The sequence below is a fragment of the Phodopus roborovskii genome, unplaced genomic scaffold (genome assembly GCF_943737965.1).
Source record: "Phodopus roborovskii unplaced genomic scaffold, PHOROB, whole genome shotgun sequence".
Taxonomy (NCBI): Eukaryota; Metazoa; Chordata; class Mammalia; order Rodentia; family Cricetidae; genus Phodopus; species Phodopus roborovskii.
In genome coordinates, this window is record NW_026125281.1 from 21,876,977 (window position 1) to 21,904,798 (window position 27,822).

At 33.8% G+C, this 27,822-nt stretch overlaps 1 protein-coding gene across 2 annotated transcripts in view; it reads right to left on the bottom strand.

The window, feature by feature from the left end:
• Positions 1-220: 220 nt before the first annotated feature.
• The window catches only part of Triqk (triple QxxK/R motif containing), a 61,488-nt gene continuing 33,886 nt past the window's right edge, over positions 221-27,822 (bottom strand). For both annotated transcript variants that reach the window (XM_051198062.1, XM_051198054.1), the window contains exons 3-5: positions 18,341-18,422; positions 5,660-5,745; positions 221-502 (exon numbers count right to left, since the gene is read on the bottom strand). In XM_051198062.1, coding sequence (XP_051054019.1) covers positions 389-502; positions 5,660-5,745; positions 18,341-18,401 — 261 coding nt within the window. In that variant the 5' untranslated portion in view covers positions 18,402-18,422 and the 3' untranslated portion in view covers positions 221-388. The remainder of the gene's footprint in view (positions 503-5,659; positions 5,746-18,340; positions 18,423-27,822) is intronic.

The window sequence follows — 27,822 nt, forward strand, 5'->3', positions numbered from 1 at the left end:
GATTTTAAGTAGCTTCTGCAAATAACAATGGGTAATTTTTCATACAATATACATAGGGTAAAATAGGTTTAGTGATTTGTAATTGAGATAGACATGTAAATAGGGAAGACATCTGAAAACTATGCTATTCATTTTATGCAACTGTACCATGAATAGGGTATTGGCCAAAGCAAAAGGATTTATAAAGTATCGAGTAGCATGCATGGCTCTAGATTGCTGGGTAAAATTTCCAGATACTTCATGCCAATAGGCACAAAGATATTTCTGCAAACTGACAGTACCAAGAAGAAAATATTCAAAATGTTCTAGATTTGGAAATTGGCAAAATATTTGCCTCCAATGATGCTCTTATCAGCATTATTTCCCTTCCTTACTGATTGCTGCTCAGCTAATCTTCATCTGGGTCCAGATCAGAGTCAATATTCGTGGACAGTCGGAGGTAAAAGAAAGCATAGAAAGCCAGTAGTAGGGCCAGGATAGCTGCAAGCATGAGGCCGACTTCCTGGGGAAGAGAAAACAGTACATTTGAGCTGATAAATAGAGACCAGCTATATCTGATACAATAACTATCACTCCGCGGTGTAGGTTAAGTAATGTTAACTCAATAATTATTAGTAAATAATCTATTTTTCATGATACAATACATATTGCAAGAGCAAGAACATGGTGGGTAAAGCATTTCTATTAAGATTTTTCTGTTGACAAAATTTAAATTTGTTGTATTAATATATTTTCTTAATGTTGTCTTCAAAATTTTAAGTGCAATAAATGTAGTTTGGGCTTATATATTTGAATTGGTCTCTAACTGAGTATATGTAACTATTTTTAAGTATTATATTATTTATAAGTGATATGATTTATCAGAAGATATTTTTCAAATTATCATTCTACTTTCTTCTGGGAAGAAACGCCAATGATAACTGCTGTTACAAAATAGATCCTATACTAACATAATGTCCACCCTCATTTTATTGGGATTATAATAGAATTACAAAATGCCTTCCTTTCCTTCCTGCTCCAAAACCTTCCCATACACTCCTCCCCACTCTCCTTCAAATTCATGGCCTCTTTTTCATTCAGGAATTCAACTTCGTTTCTTTTGTCTTTTCTCTCTCTGCTCTCTCCTGTACTCATCCCTCTTCTTTTTGAGATACATTGGCACCTCACTTGTTTAATGATTGAGTCTGGCTTTCACTTCCTGCCCTTTCTACCCCAGTCTCCAGCTGAAGGGCTGAGATTGCAATTCTGTGCCAACATGGCTGCCTATGTATTCTACTTTTTAGAACTGTAAACTTTGTAACTTACAGTGGGCTACAAAAGGGAAATCTGAGCTCATGAGGTATAAGCTAGTGTGATTCACCTCAGTTCTGAAGGCAGGGAATTGTACACTACCTTTGCCATTTTGACATTGATTATATTAATCATTTATAGTAAGGAAATGGGTAAAATTAAACATATGATAAAAGTACTTTTTCCTTCAAAAATATCAGTGTGTGTGTGTGTCTGTTTTACAAAGTAACTTTCCCAAAATTATAATGTTATTTTACTGTACAGAAAAAAGAACAGAGTCCAGTTCAGATTCCAAAAGAATGTAAAATACCCTACAGATTTACTTTTGGATTATAACTCTTACGTGGCACTGTTTCATGGGGAAGCAATTCATTTGCATTTGCATGAATATATTTTACATTTCATATGAATGTAAAATAAATAATTCAACATGTGCCACCTATTAAACTTTTAAAAAATATTAAAATGAATTTGACATATAATCAACATGAAATTTCGGGTGAATGTTGAAAATACAAACACAGTATGTACAGATTTTTAGTTTCTTGAGTACATTTATTTAGATATCCAAACTATTAAAAAAATATTGATAGAAAGTACAGTGTGGAAAACTGTGTCAACAATTTTTGTGGGACTTGATTTTTAAAATCTAATATATCAACGTAATGTCAAGCGAAAGTGAATTTTTCTTGGTTACAGCTGGAACACCTGGGCATCTCCAAAGGGCATGGCAGCTTGAGACAGGTTTCATTTATTTTCTCATAGCCGCAGCTGTGCTCCAGGCACATCTGGTTAAACGGCTACTAATTTAAGAGGAGGTAATAAACAAGTGACATGGCCACTATCTCCATCTGCTTTGTAGAGTGGACAACACAACCGATCAACAGCAGCCATCACTTACATCAGTTCAATGAGACATTACAATTTTTATTCTTGGTTCAAGGCTGTGTTTCTCATCTTAATGATAACCACGTTTAATTTCTACTTTTTCATTCACTATCCTTCAAACAACTTGTCATTCCCTCATGAAATTTGTTCAGGATATTTAGAAGTATTAAGACAAAACAAAACAAAATAAAACAAAAGACACTGAGGGCGGTGGCACAAACACTTTCCTTTAAAATTCTATTTGGTGGAAGCAAACACCATGGAGGGTAACTGTTCGGAAGTTTCATGACATGATTAAATCTCTAAATGAAGCTTTCAGAGTGCTGGAGGCTGTGACTACAACTTCAGACACCTGTAGGCATATGACTCCCTTTCCATGATTAGGCTGCTGTTCATATTTAAACCAGAAATAACAAAAAGAACAATATTTCAAGCTGTTCCTCCCAAGGGATGCTGGCAGGGTCTGCCTGACACTGAATATTTGATCGATGTGGAGATGCTAAATTTTCTATCCTTATTCTCTGTGAGGACTGTATTTTTCTAATAGACCTTTAAAACAAGCAAATGCAGATCTGTATCCTTCTACATGTTGGGGAACACATGTATCTGCATTCTAGGAGAGTTTTAGTGATATGTACAAGTGTGTGTCTATATATGTTTCTCATGCTTTTTCTTTGATTCTTTTTCTTCTGCTTGGTTGTTTTGTCCTATTTCAGATTTTTTTGTTTTTGTTTTATCTTTTTTTATTTTATTATTAGAAGCCTGTTTCGTTTCTAGCAAGAGGGAGAAGGGCAAGGGTCTGGATAGGAAGGGAGTTGGGGAAGATCTTGCAGGAGTTGGCAAAGAGAAAACCATATTCATAATATATAATATAAAATTGTTTTCAATAAAATAATTTCATTTTAGGCTGAAACTATTCATTGTTCCTCTAAAACATTTTCTACTGTATTATTAGAACAAGACACCAGAAGCCTTAAAGGGCAAATGCCTACTTCTCAAGCTCAGTGCACTTGGTTTAACATGGTAATTCAATCTGGAGGTGATTTCCACTACACTCTTTTCAAGACAATCTCATCTTACTCATATCTATAATATTGTAATAGTCTATAGTGATTTGTAAGTAAATTGGATTAAGTAATGCTGATATGACTGTCATAGTAAGCATATTAGAAGTGCCTGATGGTTTGAAGAGTTTAAGTCACTAATACCCATAATACTAAGTTTACAGCAAATCCAGGAGCACTTTGCATCATAATGGCTGCACAATGCGTGAACAGCCGAAGTAAGCAAGGCCCTCAGAAATATTCATGGGTCTTATTTATACAAAGTAGACTCAGCTAATTTGGGGTTTTCCCTAACACTTCATAGTCACAGATGCCTTGGATGTGGTAAGTTCAATTCTACATTCTCCCTATACTTTTTAGTTCTGCTGACCGCTCTGAGGTGAAGGGTAGAGTTTCCAACTACAAATACCTCTTCTCAGATTTAGTCACATCACTCATGCCAACAGTGAGGGTCACAAGGGATGTGATCTCTGGCCTTTCATGACATACTCAATTTTGAAGTTCTTCTTATAGTCCAGGCATCCGTTCATATTTTCTGTAGATTCATATAATTTGAAGAGTATAACTACGACCCACTTAAAAATAGTAAAGTAGTAACAATACAGCATTATGGTCATCCTGTATCAACTAGGTAAGAGTCAAACATGTTTGATGTTCATTAGTTCTCAGTTGCTTCTCTGACATTATCAATATGGATAAAATCACTCACCAGGGAAATTAAAAAGCATTAAAAGACAATTGCCAAAGGAAACTCTGTTATTTAAAATCCTATGGCAAAATGACAAGGCAATCAAAGTTTGACAAGGCAAACTAATTAGTATGCTAGGTTTGAAATGCAAGACACCTTCATAGTTCTAGTTCTGATTCTTAGAAGTTTCATATCATGCTATGGCTTCTGAACACACATTTTTATGCAAAGAAAATAGTAGTTAAAGTCTTTATTCTCAAGGCCTATCAATCAGAATGATATGCTAATTATTAAAATAATTCTTTATCCTAGTATTAGACATTTTAGTGTATAATTTTAATGTAAAGAAAGCTAAGAAAATGTAATTCTTTATAGCTTTTAAAACAGATATTAGCTACTAGTACTGTATACTACTTTAACTTATAATCAGAACACAGGTATTTCATCAAAGTAAAACAAAAATGATAACAGCAAATTAAGTAAGGCATGCAATAAAATGTAGTATATAAACATATAAAAGGCTGCATTATTTCAATGATCTTAATATATAACTATTCATTAAATTATGCTAGTAATATATTTTGTTACTAATATTTCCTTGATAAGCCTCTAGTATGTTGTGATACATAAAAGAAAATATTAAATGTTTCCTTGGAGGACAATGACCATGTGATCAAACATAAAATAACATCTAAGCATTATTTTTAAAAAACCATGTCATAGAATATCTTTTATATATTAATTATAAAATAATCTAAAGAGATAAATCACTTTTAAACAAAAATACCTTGTTTTTTTTTTTTTTCATTGAGACCTGCCACACAACCCTAATTGAGGAGCCTGTATTGTGAAAACAGCATATCAAACCGCAATCAGCAATCAGGGGGGAAAGGAAGACAACATTTCATGATCATAATAGCAAGTTCTGGAAGATAACCAAATATATCATCTGGCAGTTCAACAGCTGTTGCAGCTTGCTGGTAATACCTTGGCATTTGTTATAAGCTATAACTTAGAAAAATTGATTTTTTTATCTGCTAGATGAAAACCCAAATCATCTTTTAACAGTTTAATACTTAAATAGAATATTTGTATTGGTTATTTTTACTTTACACATTTGGTAGTATTGGTTCCAAATGAATTTTCCTAACTTCATTATAAAAATCTTGTTAGCAATTGACATGAACAACAATAAAAAAAATTTGGTTTTGTTAGCATATTGAACTAATATCCATTAACATCCTCCTCCATTGTACTTATCTCTCCTAAGCAGATAAACATTGGTTTGCCAAAAGGACAAGTTGGGATATCATTAGAATTTCATTATACAGACTTCTAGAGATGATAAAAAGACACTTGTATTCTGGCAACATAAACAAATATATAGTGAGATTCATGTGTAAAAAGATCTGACTAAGCCACATACATGACTGAACCGTTTGAACAGTTATAGTAGCTAAATAATAGCTTTAAGAGAAACTTGTTTTCTATATACTGTAGATACTATATACTTTAACTATAACTCTTATTTTAAGAGTCCTCAAAATTTCAAGATAGAGATGTTGTTTTCTAATAAGTAAATTATTTTTACAAAAACCTTTACTTCTGACACTTTATTGAGATTGTATTGGCTTAAAGATGTTCAGAATTCAACACTGACACAATTCAGCTATGTAAAATGAACTGGCATACATGCATTATATTATAACTTTCTCAAACAAAAGTATACCTTTATGCCTACTGCAGTTTTCTTTGCTTCTGCTTTTAATTTGGTTGCTCGTAAAATAGGTTTGGTCTTTTTATAATCCTGTTTACCTAGAAACAAACAGTTTCAGACAATGAGTTATGTTTATGTATAATTCCAATTGCACAGTCACCTATAAAATGGCAAAGAATGTTTACAGAAAGTAGAACATGGGCAGAGAACTCCATGGAAATTTACAGGTGAGATTACCATAAACATCACTCAAAGACCAGTGTCCTTTGACTCTCCTCAGAGGGTGACTCTGACATACATCTTGATTTGATTCATAATGTCTAAACAAAATTAAAACTTTGATTTTTTTAGAGAATATGATATTCACAGTAAGTATATATATTTGTAATAAAGTTACTAATAAATGAATATATAATTATATGATTATAACTATATGTGTGCATAATTATATAATCAATCATTATATATAAAAATAACTCCTGCTAAATTTATAATATTGTGGATACATTAAATATTCAAAAGATTATCTTAAGAAATATTTGGTCATTTTCCTCTGAGACTAAAAGAGGAATCTATAAGCAATTGACTTTAAATTTCCTAAATTCATTAAAAGAAAATATGTCTAACTTTCATTCCTTTCACTAGAGGACAGAATAGACATGACTAAGTAAGAGAGAGGATAGTGACATTTAGATATGACACTCAAACTTCTTTACCACATTTCACAGCCAAAAGGAAGAAGAGAGGGAGAGAGAGGGAAAGAGAGAGAGAGAAAATGAAAAAATGCAACACTGAGTGTCACACAATTTCTTGTTTTGATGTACCATCTGGTGACCCTCACTGAGGAGCTACAAAAGAAGAAGTACTCAGCCTCAGAAAAAAAATGTAGATTTCACAACAAAAGGATTATCAAGAAAAATATGTATATTAAAATTTTCTCTTAAAGGAAGCAAGTGGGAATAGTCCTAAGTACAAAACTATAATGTAGTATTCTAACCAGCAGCTGACATGGCAGTGTAGCATATTTCAGAGCTTCACTCTGCTTTCTGATTCTCACCTCACCCTTTTCTTCTCAGAGACCAGTTCCCAGAGCTTAGCCACACATTTATTTCCCTTATCTAAATGATACAATGTTTCACTACAAATTTCCCATCCTACTCACATGCAAATAAATCTGAAAGCAGTTGATCTAAAGTATGTCATAAAAATTTAATGGGAAATACATCTGCTTCTTAATGTGTCTGCTAATGATTCAAGAGTACCTTTAAACTTCCACGTAGACTTAGAGGCAGAAATGGCAGAGAAGTGAGGTAAATTGACAGTAGAGATGGAGAAACTATACAGTTGAGTTTGTTGGACACAAACAAGTGTTTCTCCTGGGGCTGAAGGGCTCTGTGTTAGCTCCTAGAGCTAGAGTGTGTTTTCACACTGCTGGGCCGCAGGCACTCTGCATCTACCAGCAGCAGCTTAGTAAGTATTATTTGTTGATGGGGTTTAATGATGCGGGAAAGAGTCAATTGTAAAAGATGCATATCAAATGTTCTAAATTTAAATAAATAATTAGCAGGAAAACGTGACTCTGAACCACTTAAATTAGTAACATTTAATTTTGCTGGAAAAAAAAAAAAACTTGACAAGTGTTCATTCTGATTTCACATCTCAACAGTCAAGTTATTCTTGTATTATTCCTGCTGAGATATAAACAGTTCGGAACAAGGGAAGTGGTGTCACAACTTCTCCACTCACAGTTGCCAAGCACATTTGTAATGAAAATCTGAAAATAAATGTGAAGATTACAGATATAAGCAGAAAGATAACATTCTCATTCATCTTGTATATGTCTTAGAAGAATCTTAAGGTAAAATGAAGAAAAATAAGTGTGAATGATGATTTTAAACATGATTAGTAAATAATATTCATTATTATATATAATACTCCATCATAACACACAGCAGGTAGGTATTAGAGTCAATGTAACAGGAAGAATTTTCCATTCAACTTTTGCTACCATAAGACCATTGGTTCTCTATTATACCTAGAGTCTTTTACAGAACAAAACTTCTCAATTACCATTCATTTGGATACAAACAGCTAAAAGTGCTTTTAAAATGATGTTATTAAAATTAGTATGCATCTGGAACATTTCCAAACAACACATCTGGCATTAATTTCCCATTCACCTTCTGGTCCATGGCATGCACCAGCATATACAGCACAATGTGTTTTATAGTGAGAATGTTCACGGAGCATCTACTAAGTTTTTGAAGCTCAAATTGCATTTTTCTATCATAGCCAGAGAAACTTTTAACATGTGCATTTTAAAATTTTCTGACAGTGTCTTGTTATGTAGACCAGGCTGGCCTTTGAACTTAGGCAAAAATCCTTCTGCATTTCCATTCCTAATGCTGTAGCTTACAGATGTTGTCTTTACATGTGTACAAAAATTATATATTTATGGCTTCAGGACAGAAACATATGCCTTCACAGCTACAAAAACTGTAATACACTGAAATCCCTACATACTTGTTTTTAGAGAACTTGCACTTAGATCACGAGACTAGCTAATCTAGATTTTTATATATGAAGTATTAAGCTTGCATTTGATTTTGGATATGTCCATAATACAACTGGGGATAATGTAGCTTAGTGATTATTTAAATGTTTAGCATGCACTAGGCCCTTTATTTAATCTCCAAGCATAGGTAACTATAAATAAATATGAATAAATGTTCATAGTATTTCACAGACAGTTGCTTAAGTTGTATACAGGGAACAATAAACTGATAAATCCAGCCAATGAAGATGATCACTCTGATTTTTGTGTTGTAGCACAAGTTTTTCTGCTTTTAGGTATAGGTTGCCAGCTCATATGTTAAATATACATATATATCATGCATTAATATATAATAACCATATTTATCCTAATTGTGGAAGAAGCTGTTCAGAGACCATGGTCATCTTCTTTGTTATTATTTGGATATGAAATGTACTGAAGGCTTGGCTCTCACCTAATGCTCTTATTTTGGGAGGTGTAAGAATCTTCAGGAAGTTGGATTTGTCTACAAGAAGTAGGTCACTGGATCAAGCTTTCCAAGGTTATATGTGGTTTCTTGACCCTTGTCTGATTTCTGTCAGTCAGCAGGTGAGTAAATCTCTGTGACATGCTCTTGCTGTCTTGAAAGCTCATCACGGGCTTAGAATGAAAAGACTATAGACTACACCACTTGAAACCATGAAGCAAAATAAATTCTTCCTTCCAAAGATACTTTGTCAGTTATTTCAACATACTGTAAGCATTTTAGCAAATGCTGCATTATTTCTCTATATGCAACAATAATCACATAATAATTTTCTTCCCAACTGTATGTCTTACCAATTGCTTTAACTTCATTTCTCTAACATAATTCTGATACTCTTTTAAAATTCTTTCTTCATTTATTTATTCTGTGTTTTTGCAGGAGGTCAAGTGCATGTGTGGACGTCAGAGAACGGTTCTCTGGAGCCACTTCTCCTATTCCACAATGTTGATACGAGGGATCAAACTCAAGACTCCAGGCTTGGTGGCAAGTATTCTTCTCACTGAGTCATCTTGTCTGCCCCATGAAACTTTTTAAAAAAATCGCGTGTGTACATGGATTATTTTGCTTAACATAATACTCATCAGTTCCATCTTTTTTTTCTACAAATGACATAATTTCATTATGTATGTTTAAAGAGAGATTCACTTGTGCAATTATGAAATGAATGTTACAGCAGTCACCAATAACTTTTGAATGGAATTTAGACAAGCTCCTTTAGATAGAAACCATATCTACTACTAACAATAGAACCAAGAAACTACTGCTAAACAGGTTATAGGTCCATGGGGAGAGCCAATACTATTATTCTACTCAATGGACAAGTATTGAAAGAACTTCTAATGGCTTATTAATATATACCCAATAGGTCAGTTTATCTATTAGCCTTCATCAGGGAAGCTTCTTTTTTACACTAGTGGATAAGTAACATAAAGACCCGACTCCTATCCAGAAACGCACAGAGACAGCTGACCTGAACAAGGAGGAGCTAATGGGCCACCAGACTGATAGCTGGGAAACCAGCATTGGACTGACTCAGAACCCCTGAACATGGGTCTCAGTTAGAAGGCCTGGGAAGTCTAAGGGACCTTTGATAGTGGAACAAGGATGTATCCCTGGTGCTTGAAAGGACTTTGGGAGCACATTCCCCACGGAGGGATACTCCCTGAGCCTAGAGGTAGGAGGGCGGGCCTAGACCCTACTTCAAATGACTTGACAGATTTTGTTGATCTCTCCTGGAAGACATCACCCTCCATGTGGATTAGAAGGTGGGTGGGAGGGGGTTGGGGGTATGGGAGGGAGGGTGAGGGAACTGGGATCGATATGTAAAATAAGAAAAAAACAAAAAAGACCAGACTCAATAGGTCAATGTACAGAGAAGAAGAAATGGATACAGAAGCAAAACTGCAAGTTGGGTAGGTGGGGGGGGGGCGAAGGGAGAAGAAAAGGGGATCAATAGATTAGAACATATTGTATGACACTATCAAAGATTTAATAAAATATTATTGAAATTTTCATTTTATATATTCAGTAACATTAAAATATATTTAAAAATAAGCACTTTCCCTAGAAAGAAACAAATAGTTAAACAAATATATATACATATACAAAATATTTTTTGTAAAATAATAAATTTTATTACTATCCTCATTACCAGTAATCACTCCTCCTATAACTTTAGGAAAGGATACAGTAATTTATATGATGCTCTAGATCAATGTAAAAAAAAATCTATGTTCAAGTAATTATTTCATATTTAAAGTAGCATTTGCTTTTAATATTACATAGCTTTAAGTAGAAATTGCCTTGTTTTAGTAAAAACAAACAAACAAACAAAAAAACCAGACAACTGTCTTTGGCTCTATCCTATTCAATTCTTTACCTCTCGTCAGAAAGGTGCTTGTGTCTTTGCCTTTGTTGAAGTGGTTGCTCAGGTTCATTATCATGTGACTATCTGGTGACTGCTTTTCAGTGGTCATCTTTTTAGAAGCTAACTGTTTTTCTTTCTACTTCACATTGGCCATGTTCATTATCATCATGTGGCAGGTGGCCTGGTCTTCCTCTGCCTTCACTGCTTCCCACATTAATGCTCTGTATTTTCTGAATACGCATAAGCCGCTTATGACTACATTATGCTATCAAACACACACACGCAGAAAAGCTTCCTACACTGTTATTCTTGCAATGAAAATACAGCTGGTTCTGCTTCAAAGGCACACCCTTTCACCTGCAAATGGACTTGCTCCTACACTTACTCCCTCAATTCATTGTCTTTTATTTGTGTCTGCAAATCTTTAATTGCCTTTAATTAGAAAAAGAGTAAATTCAGTGCTTTAATCTTCCAAATACATTCAATCATAATTCTGTCTGGGATGAATACCAAGTTCTATTCATTGTCTGATCTCTATTACAAAGATATATAATTTATTGTCCATTCATATAGACCACACCAATTAATATACAATAGAAAAGAAGGGAGATAACAGTCAAAATATTTGAAAAGAAAAATTTGCAATCTAAATTTAATTACTCAAATGAATTATTGGAAGATGAGTTACTTGTGGCATGCCAAAAGTACTGACAAATAATATTTGCTAATCAACAGTAAAGACACTTATCTTGCCTTCAACATTTTTCAACTGCTTCAAATCCCTCCTCCCTTATTGAAAAATCAAAATTATTTTATACTTTTTTCTCATATGATCAGAATTTAATAAGAGCAACACATTTTTTACATAATTTCCTGTCATATAGACTGCCATATGAATTTTTATTGTATGTACAGTTGAATTTTATATGTACATACCACGTGTAATGGCAGAAGCTTCCCTCTCTAAGCAAAACTTCACTTTCTTTCATAGGATATCTATAGGAAACTAGTGGATATATCAGCAAATAATTTGCATTTTTATATCTTAAAGATAAGCAAAATTAAAAATACTTTTAAAAATCTACTTAAAATAATAAATTTGGTGATATTATTATAAAACAAGAAAAATTTGAAACATTGATCCATGAACATATACAACTTTAGCTATTGCAAGTCACATAAAATGATACTCCGTGCTTCTTTAAAATTAAAAGTAATATACTTACAATAGTAAAATTTCAAAAAGATTTTTTTTTTCAAAATTTTGCAGACATCTGGAGTATAACAAACAGCCTGGTAAATTAATTGCTAAACATGTAAATCCCAGGCCAAACTTTTAGTTTAATGACGTCATAGTGATAATTGAAGCAATTTTCAGTGCTGGGCAGAACATATTGATACTAATCCAACACTGCAAAAGCTACAACATAATTTCAAAGCATATGAATAAGAAATCACTAAGTTTCATGATACTAAATGAAAACAAAAAAAAAAAAATGGCTAAGCATGAGGAAAGACAAAAATCTCACAGGCGTTACATAACTATATCTTTTAGCAAGTTTATCTTAGCAGACAAGGACAACAACAAGGACAGGCCTCAGTGGAGAAGGACAGCCCACAAGGCCTCAACCCTTCATGAAGAACTGCAGGCTTCTAAGGAATGAGGAAAGCATCTTCTCCCCTAGGAAAGCGAATATCTACTGGTTATCCAATCCCAATGCCACACTATACAGATTGAACAGGTTAGAAATGCATATGTGCATACAAACATATGTGCATGTAAGAACAATTCTTGAAAATAGAGATCATGAATTTAAAAGAGAGCAAGAAAAGTATAACAGGAGGGTTTTCAGAGAAGGGAGAAATACTGTAGTCATATTATAATCTCAAAAATAAAAACCATTTATAAGCAAATATTTATTACATACCTCCCGTGAACATCACTATAGATACAAATAAAAATAAGAGTACCTGCCTTCAAAAATACTAACAGCTAATAAATACAATAATTATATATGAGAAATAAGAAGCATACTCAATATGGTCAAAAATTTGGTAAACATTAAATTTCAATAACTCCAAAGGTGACAGAAAAAAAAAAAAAAAACAGAGAATAATGAAATTTCCAAGAACAAAACAGAGGGAAATTCAAGTTTTTAAATAATTAACAATGAACAGATGTAATCCAAATAATTGAGAGATGCAGATTAGGTTGCTCACTAGTGAAGAAAATTAAATTTAAATGAATATAAAATGAAACTGGAAAAATGAAGAACTTTCATTTACTACTAATATTATAAAGTAAGTTTGTTTGCCCCAAAATACAGATTTTTGAGGAATATGTATAAAAAAATAAAACCAAAATATTGAATTCCGGGTTAAAATGAAGAATAAGAAATGTGCTTGAGAACTAAACAAAAGCTAGAAGGGGAATTAACCAATACTACTTTAAAACAAAAATGACTCAGAAAAGAAAAGCTTTTCAAATACGTTTGTGGGATAATAAAATAAAAATAAGCATTATTTTTTCAATGTTAAGCAACAAAGTAATAGAAATTAATTTTAAAATAAAAAATGTTGGACTTTTAGAACATTTTAATTATTTCTTAAACAGAGGGGTTTAAACTTATGTAACATACAAAATACATCTGAAAATCATGATTAGCATAAGTAGTGCTCTTTCTAAATATAAGCTGCCAAAATTGACTACATAGAAGAGATTTTTATCAAAGCCTGATAGCACAGAAAAGACTCTTCACAGTGTTTGTATAAATTTAAGTTGTTACCAGCTTTAGTTTGACTTTTTTGTTTCATGTAAACTTCTGGGCATCCAGAGACAAACATATATAGTACAGTGCAAAGAAACAGCAAGGCAGGAAAAAATGGGGGGGGGTAATTCTTGACAATTATTTTATATGTAAATAGATTAAACATACCCACAAAGAAACTAATAACTGAGTCGACTTCTAAGAGACACAAATTGCTTCAGATGAGAGTCACTTTAGACTGAATGATATAGACGCTGCATCATTACAGAAACAGGATATTGAAGAGGGAGAGCAAAGTTGAGAGAGAGCAACAGAGAGCCTGAGACACAGCACTTGAGCCAGCCAGAGGGTGAGAACAACAGTGGCTAGGCTTACATCTGACAAAACTAAAGTTTATAAAATCTGCAACAAATGAAAAAGTCACATTGTACTTATATTATAAATGAGCCAATTCAAGAGAAGGATATAGTTATTATAAATGTATGTAGCTGTTCTTCCATCTTCAGAGGGGGATGCCAGGACCCTCAGTAGATGTTCACATCCAAAACTCAGATGCTGTCTACATATGCTCTTAGTATAGAGCTAACATGTACATCTCAAAACACCTCTAGATTTTGTATAGTCCCTAATGCAGTGCAAAGTCTATATAATACTATACTGTTTACAAAATGATGGTAATAAACAAGCCCTACTCATATTAAGGTCAGAGTCAATTTTTAATTTATCTTCATTCTGAGTTTAGTTTAATCCATGTATTATGAAACCTATGGACTGAGAGGGCATACTTTATATGTACTAAACTTTAAAGTGTATACATACTTGCATATATAATACACATGCATATATGAATGTGTGGGTGGATGTAGATAGTTTGAAGGATGGATAAATGGATAGATAGATAGATAGATGGATAGATAGATAGATAGATAGATAGATAGATAGATGATACACAAACAGATCATGAAACTAGGAAGATCACTATCAATAGGAAATAATATGCTGACAGTATGCAGTAGAGCTACGGGATGCAATAGTGGACTTAGACATAGACAAATACAGCGTATTCAATCGGGTAGTAACATTATACATTTTTGAGGGCATGATAGGGTTCTCCAGGATGTGGTAGAGCACAAAACAAAATTTAAGAAAACAAAACTTACTCAAAATATCTTTTCTGAATACAATAAAATTAGACATCAGTTATATAAGTCAAATGGGAAAATTCATTTATTGATGTAAAAGTAAATAACTTTTACATCTTAAAAAAAATCACTGGTTGAAAGAAATATTTTGTGACACATGAAAATGAACAAATTAATCACATGCAGCTAAAGTGGGTATCACAGTTTGACATTCACACTGAAATGTTATTCACAGTCCAAATGCTGCTAATATATAGAGGTTGAATATGCAGAGTCATCAAAATGGATTCACGGTGGGACTGGAGACCATAAGAACATTAAAAAAAAAAAAAAAAAAAAAAGACACCTGACATAAGATTTCACTCAGTTTCTATGTAGTACCTGATGGTGTTTAAAAAAAAAAAAAAAACATGACAGCCGGTGCATAATTTTCTGAACCTTTATTCTGTATATACTATTGGCTTTAGTCTAGGTTTGTTAAAGCAGAAGAAAATGGACTGACACAGCATGTAGAAGTATTCAAAACAATAACTACTTGCACTAAAAAGAATCATCCCAACTAAGCAACCCAAAACAACTAAAAAATGATAGAATAATAAGTTCAAAGTAAGAAGAAGGAAGGAGACAATAAATACTAGATAAGAAGCACATGAATACAGACTGAAATGCAATAGGAAAAACATTGACAAAAGAGAGTAGGGGTTTTCTAAACTAAGGAAAGTGAACAAATACCAAAATGAAGATGAGGGAGAAAGGAAAGAAAGTAAGCTCAAACATAAAAGATCATAGCAGGCCACTATAGATCATTATATGCCAACAAACTGAGAAGAAATGGTAGTATTTATATAAGCATGTGTATATTCCTAGAAGCAGTTCTTAGCTCATGGTACAAAGAAGAAACCAAATATAAATAGAAAACCTAAAGAGACAGATAACAAATAAAGATACTGAATCAGTAATCAGAATTCTCTTGACTAAAAGCCCCACAATACTAGATGACTTTACAGATGAATTCTACCAGACATTCAGAAGAGCATCTTCCTTAAACTCTTCCAAAATATAGTAGAACACATTTTATTTTTAAGCTAGTCTAATTTATGTTCCGAACCTAAGTAAAGATAGCACAAAACAAAAATTACTCTCATATTTATAAGAAAACAGATGCTAAAATCATTTACAAATTAGTGGAAGGCTAAATTTGACACTATATTCAAAACATCATTCACGCTGACCAAACTGTATTCATACCACAGTTGCAGTTAATTTTAATTGTAAACTTGTCTAGATTTGGAATTACTATGAAAACAGACCTCTGGGTGTTTCTGTGAAGATGTTTCCAGAAAGATATAACTAAAGAGGGGATGCTCATAATGACCTGTGCAGCCTTGCACCATTGGCTGAGCTTTTTGACTGAATAAAAGAATGAGACTTGAGCAATGTTCATTACTCTTTGCTTCCTGACTATGGATGCAATGTGAGGAGCTACTACACAAGCCAATATGCCTTCCCCTACATGATACACTGTACCCTTTGAACAGGGATGCAAAAACTCCCTTAAGTTGCTCCTGCCACAACAATGAAGAGAGAAAGTAATATAAATTGGTACCAGGAGAGGGGTTTTGGTTGTGGTGAACCTGTTCATTTGTTTTGGGGGCATTTGGAACAAATTTGTAGGAGGAATGTGAAAGGGCTTGGACATGCAGGGGAAAGGAGCCCTATAATGTTGCAGTTGAGCTTAAGTAACAATTCTTGCAGATATCTCAGAAGACCATAATGCTGAGAGAAAAATGGATAATGGATGCCCAGCTCATGAAGTTTCAAACAACAGACACTCTATATGAAATAGGCTAGAAGCCATTCAAATGCATTCTGGTAAAGAATCTTCCTACATTCTGCCCACAGCCTGATAACTTGAGTCAACTAAGTTAGTAAGTAATAGTTATATCGAAAAAATAAATTTTTTAAAAAGGCCATGAATTTGAAATAAACAAAGGGGAGATATATGGGAAATTGGAGGGGGGAGGAAGGAAGAAAGAAATGATGTATGTAGTTGTTGGCTTTTTTATTTTTGAGCTCTTTTGACTATTTGCTTTCACCGAGCTCCCAAATAAATACATGGAGGCTTATTCTTTCTCAGGACTGCCTGACCTTACCTTGGCTTATTTATAGCCAGCTTTTTTTCATCCTAATTTTTTTCTATCTGTCTGGGCTTTTATCTTTCTCTGTTTCTGTATTCTTTTCTTTACTTCTTGCTGGGTAGCTTGGTGGCTGGCCCTGGAATCCTCCTTGCCTCCTCCTCTCCTTGCTCCTCTATCTCTCTTCCCTTTTTAATCTCTCTAACTGCCAGTTCTGCCTGTCCTTTCTCCTGCCTAGCTATTGACAATTCAGCTCTTTTAGACAGGCAAAGTTACAAAGATTTACAGAATTAAACCAATGCAACACATCACTGCATCATTAAAAAAATGTTCCACAGAATAAATGACTGTAACATATCTTCAACTAATATTCCACAACAGAGTTAATTACAATGTAATCTCAAAAAGAAAAATGAAGAAAAAAGAAGTAATAGATACCTTTGGTTGCTACACAAGTTGAAGGGCAGGGATGGGGAATATGTAATCAAACAGAACCAAGTTCTAGCATCTAAAGATCTAATATGAGCTACATTTAATAATAATGTAGCTTGTATAACAAAGAATTGATGAGTAGATTTCATGTGGTTTTAGTGGAATAATGTATATTTTAACTGACTTTTCTATATCCAGATATATTGATATATGTATGTGTATATATGTAGATTTTATATAATTACACATAATACAAAATACAGAATTTATTCATTGCCCCATGCATTCTGTATTTTTTTTTGTTACTGTGTTTGACTTTGCATGTCTTTTTTTTTTGGTAATATTTTTAATTTATAGAGTGCATGTTTGGTGATATTATAAAATATATGTATATTGTTCTTATATCAGTTATTTTAATTAGCAGAATTCAATTGAAATTTCTTTTTATTCTTAAATTATTTGAAGAGTTTTATTAACTAATTACCTTTTGTTTAAAAAAGAATGGGTAGAGGCAGAAGAGGAGAGTGGTATAATGAGAAAGGGAAGTTGTCATTTAGTGTCTAATTTATCTTTATTACACTTTCTTTAAAAAATATGGCCATAGGTGACAAATTCTATAAAAATCTCAGGGTTTTCCCTTGACCCAGGCCATGAGCATTGCGTAAGCAAACACTTCATGTGCATTTAGAGAGCTAGCATGCCAGGAGCAGGCTGGTCCCTCCTCTTTCTCTGAGTTGTCTTCTCCCTTGAATGCCATCTTCCTATTTTCTAAGGATATGCTTGGGATCCTAACCATCAATGACATGCATCTTGTCTCTCAAGTCTTCACTTATGACTCCTGAAAAGTTCTTCTTTCTAAGCTCAGTTCTCCATACAGCTTTTATATTTTATTCAGTATATTTTTAGGTAGTATGCTGAAATAAGTAAATCACTGCCATCATGAAACAACAGAACCAAATTTTAAATGCATTTACAGAAATAACTTATTAAATTATGATATATAAAATACTGCAGTACAGCATCTATTCTTAAAAATATTAATTTTGTTATTATTCAATTGATTAAAAATCACAAAAGTACTGGAAAAATCAAGCACATGAAGTATGGTCTTCACTAGGATGCAGGCTTATATTTGCTTTTCCTCCTAAAATCCTATAAGGTATTATTTTTATATTTTTGTGAGTAGTGTATATTACAAAAATGTATTCCTTAATCAACACACATAGCTGTCTTTTTCTTCATTGCCATTCACAGAAGCTCACTGCTTACCAATTTGCTTTCTGTACTGATCGACAGGAAGTTTTGTAGTGGATGAGTCTTTTCTACCCATCTTTGATCTCCCAAATACCTGCTGGAAAGAAAGAAAACAAGTACAATGAAACCCTTTTTAAAACCATCTGAATACTCCCCCAAAATTCCTTAGGATCATTTTGTTGACAGTGAGTAAAATGCTGCTGACTTAACTTCTTTGTAGATAACTACAAAGAAAACAAAACCGTCCAATAAATCATAAGCTATACCATTACTGGTGATAAAATCTTCACACGTTTATTCTAAGTTGCATTAACTTCATCAAGAACTAAGCTCAATTAAACTAGAATATTAGAGGATAGTGTCTGTAAATGGCAAATGTCTTTGCAGTTATCCACTGTGTGATATTCAAACAGAAAGACTAAAGTATGTGAATTGCACAGTTTGAATATTGTTTTTAATTGCTTCACAGATATAGCTAAGATGGGTACGTTTAGGCTCTGCTTGCCCCATGTAATATAACAGCAGAAAGTACTGTGACATACTCTTATTCCCACTTTTGCAGTATATGTATGTGCTGCTTTATTTAATCCTCAGGTCAGTTCTCAAATTTTAATTTTATTGAATTTAACTATTGCGCCAGAAACTAAACTCTTCTCACCAAATCTACACACACTTTTCTTATTTTAAGTTACACTATATTTCCTAGCTTTAGTTAAAATATGTAATTAAGTTCTTGCTACAAGAGGTTCAAAAACTCACAAGCATGACCGTGTGTTCTCTTTCTTTCCATCTAATGCATTGGAACATAAATGAGCCCCCCTCAGACAAATTTGGGAGTCCCCATTTGTAGAAACCTGATTATCCAAGGGATGGAGGAAGTATTTTTAATAATTTTAATAATTTGTCATCCTTGAAAAAAGGAATTCAAATTCTCTTGGAGTTGACAGATATTATGGGCCATATTTACTGAAGTCACAAATGTTTACTAATACAATGCACACATTAGTGTCTGGAAGTTGTTCCTCGTTCCTTTTGGTGTAATTCTATGTAAAAACAAATGATCAAGCAAGAAGTCAGTTTAGAATTAAAACTATAAAGACATTATTATTACTGTCATTATTATTATTGTTGTTGATACATATATACACAAATATATAAATGCAACCTGTCATTTCTGTGTAGTGTGGCTTGAGTCTACACAGTTTCAGTACTGAGTACTTTGTACACTCAGGGGTTACATACTGGAGGAAGCTAACTCTCCCTTGCTGAGCAGTCATTGGCTGCATGTAGATTTTAGTCGAGGGTAAGGAGGAAAGAAATCAGAGAAGTTGTATAGTTATTCTATTCTATAGAATTCTAAGAACTTAGGGTTTAAGATGCTGGGAAAGGCAGATAGGAAGAAAAAAATGAAAAACATTTGAAACAAAGTTCAGTTAATATTTCTCATCTGAGAGATGGCAGGGAGAGAAAAGGGGAAGAAAAATAGAGGGATAAAGAGAAGGTGAGGAGAGAACGAGAGAGCAGAGGATGAGCAATACCTTGCGTCGAATCTATTCTTTAGGTTACCTCTGAGAAAAATATTAGTGGATACTATCAGAAGCCCGGAGTTCCAAAGAATAGACAAAGAGCATATGGAATTATATCTAGGAAAGCAGTTGTGGCAAAATTATAGGCACATGAACTCCCTGTGAGTGGTAAGAAGGTTAGCAAAAGATGAGGAACTATTTCATAAGGAAGCAGAAATTTTATGTAAAGGAGTGGGGAATGGAAACAGTCCGTAGTTCTGGTCCCTTGAACGAGCTGATGCTGTGGCATAGAAGGCAACTGTGCAGTTTCATGTCTGCTTCATGCTGAAGGAGGAGACAACTAGAGGAGGGAAACAGACTAATACACAGAGGTGTTCCTCTAAAATAGTCACAGTTTGCTTCAAACAAAAACTTTCTACAGGTGATTCTAGAAAAGGTGGGGGTGGTGGATACATTTCATAGTCTGGAAAGCTCGAGGAGCTGAGGATAGAATTTGAGACAGGACACTCTATTCTAGCTTCTCAGGTTTGGACTGGATTACTAAAACAGACGCTCTTTTAGGCTCAAAATAAACTGATGCAGTTTTCCCTAATGAGCTTTATTAAGGGTTCTGGGATGCCAAGTATGTCTGAAGTCTGTTCAAGTTCAATTACATTCTTTACATATCCTCACAGTAATGGCCAACAATGACCTCACTCAACACAGTGAAAAGACATCCCCAAAGTAACAACTTCTACCCATGTGTAAGAAAATTATATGCTTATCTAAAGTTTACATTTTATAATAATAATAATCTTCAGATTGATAGTATAACAAAATCAAAGAATGTAAACTATCTGCTGACAACAGGAAGATGTCTTTATCTCTAAGAAACAATGGAGTTATTACATCTAAGATGACATATACTTAGTTTTCTGAAGGATATTAAAATATCATCTAATCCTATATACTCTTACTTGTTATAAATCAAAACATTAAAAATAGTTCTGTCAAGACAACCCATAAATACTGTCAATAGATATAATATATTCATATAGCAGTTCTATTTTGCATGGTGTTTGCATTTATTAATAGTAAAGCGGAGTCATTATTTTAATCTTAATTGTGTAGACCTCAAAGATGTATCCATATCAAGAGAGATGTTAGTGTACATGAACAAAACAAAATATAATACTCTCTTGCACATAGATATATTTCTTCATGGAATACGAAGAGAACTACTAAGTCTATGTGCCAAATGTATATTCATTTTTCTATTCTTGTCTTCATGTCATTACATTTCCCTCTCTTGCTGGTCATTTAACAAAAGTAAGACTTACAAGGCAAGTTCTGTATTGATCCATTTTTCGTAGTAATAAAAAAATAGTATTTTTTGACTAAAGGAAATGAAACTATATTTATTCATTTCCAAATGTGCTTTTCATAACATACAAAAAGTGAACAAAGTGTCTGTAGGCAGTAAATAGACTATATATATATATATATATATATGTATATATATATATATAATTATTTTATATAAAAACAGAAGAATTTCAAAGGTCTAGAAAAAAGACAAAAAACTAACTTTCAATTATGTTTTTAGTTATTTCAGTGATTGATAATAATACTTGATCAGAATTTTAAGAATTCAACTTTCTTCTTGTGTTTGAGATAATTCTATCCTTTCAGGAAAAAAATCATTTAATCTAATGGTTAATAAAAAATAAAAACAAAAACCCTACAAAAAACATTTTAAACAGACTACATTTTGTTAGGTGTATGATGAAAAATATTTTACTTTATCAATAAATGCATTGACTCTATCTAAAATTACATAAAGACATGCTTCTTCACCTGTATGGCATAAATTGTTAATGCTTCAGTCATCTTTATTTTCTAAAACATTCTGACTTTTCTTTGCTCTTCAAAGCCTTGCAATAATCATCATTCATTTCTATTGCTTTGATGACATTGATAGCAAACTCCCAAGGAATCCAGGGAAACATTAGCACGTACAGCCATAATTTCTAATAAGATAGCTATTTGCATATGAGATCAGCCACAATTTAAAATGTGTTGTGATAGATGTGGAAAGGGAATAACACATTTATATTAGTGTGTACAATACTGATACCACATTCACATTTTAAATCCTTAGAGACTGTCTCATCACCTTTTATGAAGAACACTGCATTCCCTGAGGAAGTAACTTGTTTTAAGACCCAGCTCAACTAAAATATGGATTAATAAGCTACTATTTATTATTTATGAATTTTGCTGTAGGAATCATTTTAGATTAAGTCATCATAGAACTTTTTAATCATTCTGGAAATTTGTTAACATATTTAAGGAAGAAAGAATACCAACTATTCATATTAAAATAATTCATAACTAAAGTTAATTAAAACTTTATACTCGAGAACATTGAGGACCAAAGATGGCATTACTGTATAGTAACATTGTCTTGACCTGTACTAAACAGCAATTTCTGCCATATGAATGTTTAAACATCTTTTGTGTTATTTAATGTGGCTAGCCATATAGCACCCAAGTTGTACAGCTCATAGCAGCCTGTATTTCCAACTCCAAGGACACTGGATACACATTCCTATCCCCAGTTTCACTCACACAAAATGAATCTTTACAAAGGAAAGTATTCATATGCTCAATCACATGAAAATACTGTTATTTTGCTCAGTTATATATTTTTATAAAATCCAGAAAGAATTAGTTTAAATGTAGGAAACCCAAAGTCTCTTCAGATTTTGACATTCAAACCCATGCCAAAACATAGGTTATCAAAATATTTAATCCTTGAACAAAGAAAAGATAATTATCTTAGTGATTGTGGTTAAAAGACAGACCCTTACCTATGAAAATTAAATATCAGACACAAAGTTATAATTAAACAGAAGATACTTAGTATATTTAAAATTAACTTTTAAAAAAGTCACAAAAATACAGTATCATGCAGAATCCAATGGTGACCATGAACGATGTTTCTTCCTGATTTTATGACACTTCCACTGTTTCCAGAGTATACCGAAAAGGGACAATGGAGTTAATATATCCAAGTCTTCTGAATGAAGACAAGGTTTTTTTAGGTAAAGAAATAAATGGTCCAATTTTGACATTCATTTCTTATTTATATCTGACTGTGCTACCAAACTCAGCTTTATTTGAACAAACAAAGCAATATAAAACAGTGATTCAATAGCTTAGACTGGCAATGAATTCACTATGTAGCCAAGTCCACCCTTGAAATTCTGGTACTTCTATTTCTTCCAATACATGTAGAGATTACAAACATGCAAGGCCAAGCCAGGCTCACATTACCTCTGAGCTCATTGAAGATAACAAGCTCATTCACATTTTCATTGGATTTATTCAAAAATTTGTTTACTCTGAAATTTTTTAAAATATATTTTTAAACATCTTCACTCGAATATCTCATTTTTAATACTACATACCAGGGTCATCTCCATTGAAAACAAATCATTCAGACCTTTGTCTAAATGGCTCTATCTATTATTCAGGTTTCTATAGACAATACTCCACATTTAGAGACATGAAATACACAACTTGAAAATTGTTAGTATAAAGCAGATAATGTTCATTATTAGGACATATATTGAGTATCATGCTAAATAATGTTAATGATTTAATCAATAAATTTTGTTAATATTAATTGATAACATCCTCCCGTATACGTTACATCATCTTGAGACTAGTTAAAATCTGCATAGCAATGTAAATTTCATGTAACTACTTTGAGAAAGAAATAATAACAATAAAAATGTGAGTGTTTAGTAATTTTCTATGTGCTTTTGACTGAAACTTGAATGTATGAGCATTGGATATGATACACTTGGATATGAAAGACTGACTGCATTGATAAAATTCTTTAAAATAAGGAGGCTTGGGAATTGTGCTACTTTTAAAGATCAGTGCTTAGGCTCTTCAGTTCACCTTACTTTTACTTAACTGATCTATCTTAAAATTATAAAATATATCTAATATATTGAGTATTGAAAAAGATGATTTATAAAATTCCAATCACTTGCAAACATTGTTATAAAAAGTAATAAAAAATAAACTACAGAATAACCATTCGTATAAACTAAAGAAGCCATGTTCTAGGAAATATATCTTAGCTGTGGGACTCCAGCTAAATTATAAAGATAAAATAAAACAGTACCACGGGTAGAATAAGAATTACTGTGTTTTCTTATGAGAAACAAGACCAAAGAAAAAGCAAAAGCTGTGTGATCTTTCACATCATACTCAGTTGAAGACAGCCATGGACATTAAAGAAAAGCAGTACATGTTCTAGGCAAAAAGAGATTCTATTTATGATCTGTGGCAGCAATGCTGCCTAAAGAGATTGCAAACAGCATAAATCATAATTTACAAACAAGAGAGAGAGGGGTGAACAGTATAACAAAAATCAGAGGTGAAAGGTACTGGATATAATAATCATCATAGACTACTCCTTCCACTATATCCATTAAAAAGTCACCATATACTCAAAATACACATCTAAGAAGTATGGTTTGATAGCAAATAGCACAGATGGTTTGGTAGCCCATGTTATCTGTGAAATATGAAGCAATGTTATATGCTGCTTGTGAAATGGAAGGTGGGAAGTCAGACAACTAGAGTCCATGATGGGAATAGATGCTTTGGGGGACTGTAGACTTTTGAGAAGAAGACAAACTTGGGTAACAGTACTCAAAAAACATGGATTGGTGACCGCGAGTCACTGGGCTACATTATGAGAGACTCTTAGCATTCTCAACAGCTGACTGCTGACATAGAGGAAGTGTGATAGAGCAGAGTTCAGATTCTCCAGGATGGGCACAACATCAAGAGCAAGGAAGTCAGAAGTGTATGGGTACTGTAAAGAGAAGCCAAGAGACACACTCTGGGGTTTAAAGCTATAGCAGGAGGTATTGGCAGAGTGCAGAGCTAATAGAATGCATTAGTAGATAAATCTGTAGACACTAAAGCTCAGATGATATGAAAGAGCCAAACTCTGGAGTTAAATCAACCAAATGTTTGAACTAAATGCGTTTTCTTTGCTCTGTGCTGCAAACAGAAACAAAGAGATATCTATGAGTTGGCTGTTTAGAATTAGAGAACAGAAGAGCTGACAACACCAATGATTCTTAACCTGGAGCATAGTTCAAGAAAATACAGAGCTCAAGGCCACACTGGCACCTTAGAGAATTCTCAGTAAGGCTGGGAGGGAGGGTCTAAGTGTATTCAACAAACACCTACTCCTTGCCAGAGTTTTCAAAACTAAGTAGTCGTGGGCCATGCTTAGCAAATACTGTGCTACACAGATGGTAACACCACCAACAGAAACAAGGAATATAGGAGAAGGAGACACGGGATCTGTGCGGACAGTGGGGAGTGTTATAAACCCAGCTGATAAAACATGTATAACAACCACAAGGAAACAATGGACTTGATTGTTCTCAAACCTAACAGAACTGGTTGTTTCAAAATAATCTTATCAGAAATCCTTCACTACACACCAAAAAATATCCACAAATATTTTACTTACTTTCTTATGATGCCTTTTAACGCACAGATTGCTGTAGCATCTGGACACATGACATACTTGAAAACAACACATTAAATTTATACTGCCCAGAATAGACAGAAAACTGCCTTATATGTGTCATTAATCAAAGTCTGTATGAGGGAGGTTGATGTTACATTACCTGGGACCCCCTGAGGAATATTTATAATTCTAAACTTTGCAAAAATTTAATAGAAGTAGGCTCTATAAATCTGAAATGCCATATATGGGAGACAATTTCTAATAGTGACCATTTTCTTACACATGAAGATAAACACTATAATTCAATTAAGCTTTATTACAGAAAGCAAATATTGAACTTAATTAATTTCTTATGCTATGTTTCCAAAGGAGAGAAGTTATTTAACTACAAATTGTCTAGGTTACTCATATGAACTTGTGTTTATCAAACAAAAGTCATCAGTTGTGCTGGGGAGAGTGCTCAGTGAATAACAGTGCTTGTAAAAACCAAAAGTCCTCAAAAGTCCTCAGTTCTAACCTCCAACACCACACACACACACACACACACACACACACACACACACCAAAACAAACAAACAGAAAAGCATGGATATACAGGCATGTAACCCAAAGAAAGGGATGCAGATACTGCTAGATCTCAGGAGCTTGCTAGCCAGCCATCTAGCAAAAAATTGCAAGCCACCTATGCAGAAAGGGACCCTGTCTCAGAAATAAGAGAAGAAACTGATAGAGAAATGCACCTGATAGTCTCCTGTACATATCCAATGCACATGCTGAAAGGGGTCATGTGTGGAGACACCTGTGATAACACACCCTTCCTCAAACATAAATACAATATGTTTCTAAAGGTGTAACTACAATTCTAAAGGTGTACATATATCTAATAAAGAGGATCCTAGCATTCATAGAAGAGAAAAGAAAATCTTTAATCAAACAAATTATACCATCGTTTTAAAAGGTTACTTTTATGTAAATTTTTCTTTTAAACACACACACACACACACATATGTATATATATATAATTTTCTTATTTTATATATGGATCCCTGTTCTCTCTCCCTCCCTCCCACACCCCCAACCATCTTCCTCCCCATTCCTCCCCACATTCCACAGGGAGGTTCATACATTCCAGGAGGGATCATCAATATTTGTCAAGTCATTAGGAATAGGGTCTAGCCTCCACTCCCCCCTCTCCTGCCTCTAGGTTAACGGAGTATCCCTCCATGGGGAATGTACTCCCAAAGTCCTTTTGTGTACCAGGGATACATCCTAATTCTGTCAGAGGTCCCTCAGACTGCCTAGGCCTTCTAACTGAGACCCATGTTAAGTGTGTCTGAGTCCATATAATGCTGGTTTTCCAGCTATCAGTCTTGGGGTCCATGAGCTTCCTCTTATTCAGGACAGCTATCTCTGTGGGTTTCTGTAGCCTGGTCTTGACCCCTTTTCTTATCACTCCTCCCACTCTGCAACTGGATTCCAGGAGGTAGACTCGGTGTTTAGTTATGGGAATCTACTTCTGTTTGCATCAGCTACTAGATTGAGAGCACTATAATGGCATATAACTTAGTTATCAATCCCATTATCAGAGAATGGCATAAAAGGAAGCCTCTCCACTGATGCTCAGATTGTTAGTTGGGGTCATAATGCCTACCCTCTATTATGGTATCTCTCTCTCTCTCTCTCTCTCTCTCTCTCTCTCTCTCTCTCTCCTGTTCATCCTGTGACTCAATCTTATTGATCCTACATGTTCTCTACTCTTCCCCTTCTTTTTCCCCTAACTTCCTCTCCACTCACTGACCCTCTCCACTCCCCAAATTCTCAGGAAATCTTGTTCCTTTCCCCTTCTGTGAGGGACCTTGTATGAATCTCTTAGGTTCCTCCTTGTATCCTGGTAGTGTGAATTATAGGCTGTTTATCCTTTGCTCTTTGTCTAAAATCCATATGAGTGAGTACATACCATGTTCCTCTTTTTTAGACTGGGTTACCTCACTTAGGATGGTTTCTTCAAGGTCCATCTATTTGTCTGTGAATTTCAAGTTTCCATTGATTTGTTTTTCTGCTGACTAGTATTCCATTGTGTAAATGTACCACATCTTCTTTATCCATTCTTCAGTTGAGAGGCATCTAGGTTGCTTCCAGGTTCTTGCTATTACAAATAATGCAGCTATGAACATAGTTGAACACATGTCTTTGTTGCATGTATGTGGATCATTTGGGTATATGCCTAAGAGTGGAATTGCCAGGTTCTGTGGTAGACTGATTCCCATTTTCCTGAGGAACTGCCATATTGATCTCCAAAATAGCTGTGCACATTTGCACTCCCACCAGCAGTGGAGAAGTGTTCCCCTTTCTCCACATCCTCTCCAGCATAAGCTGTCATTGGTGTTTCTAATTTTAGTCTTTATGACAGGAGTAAGATG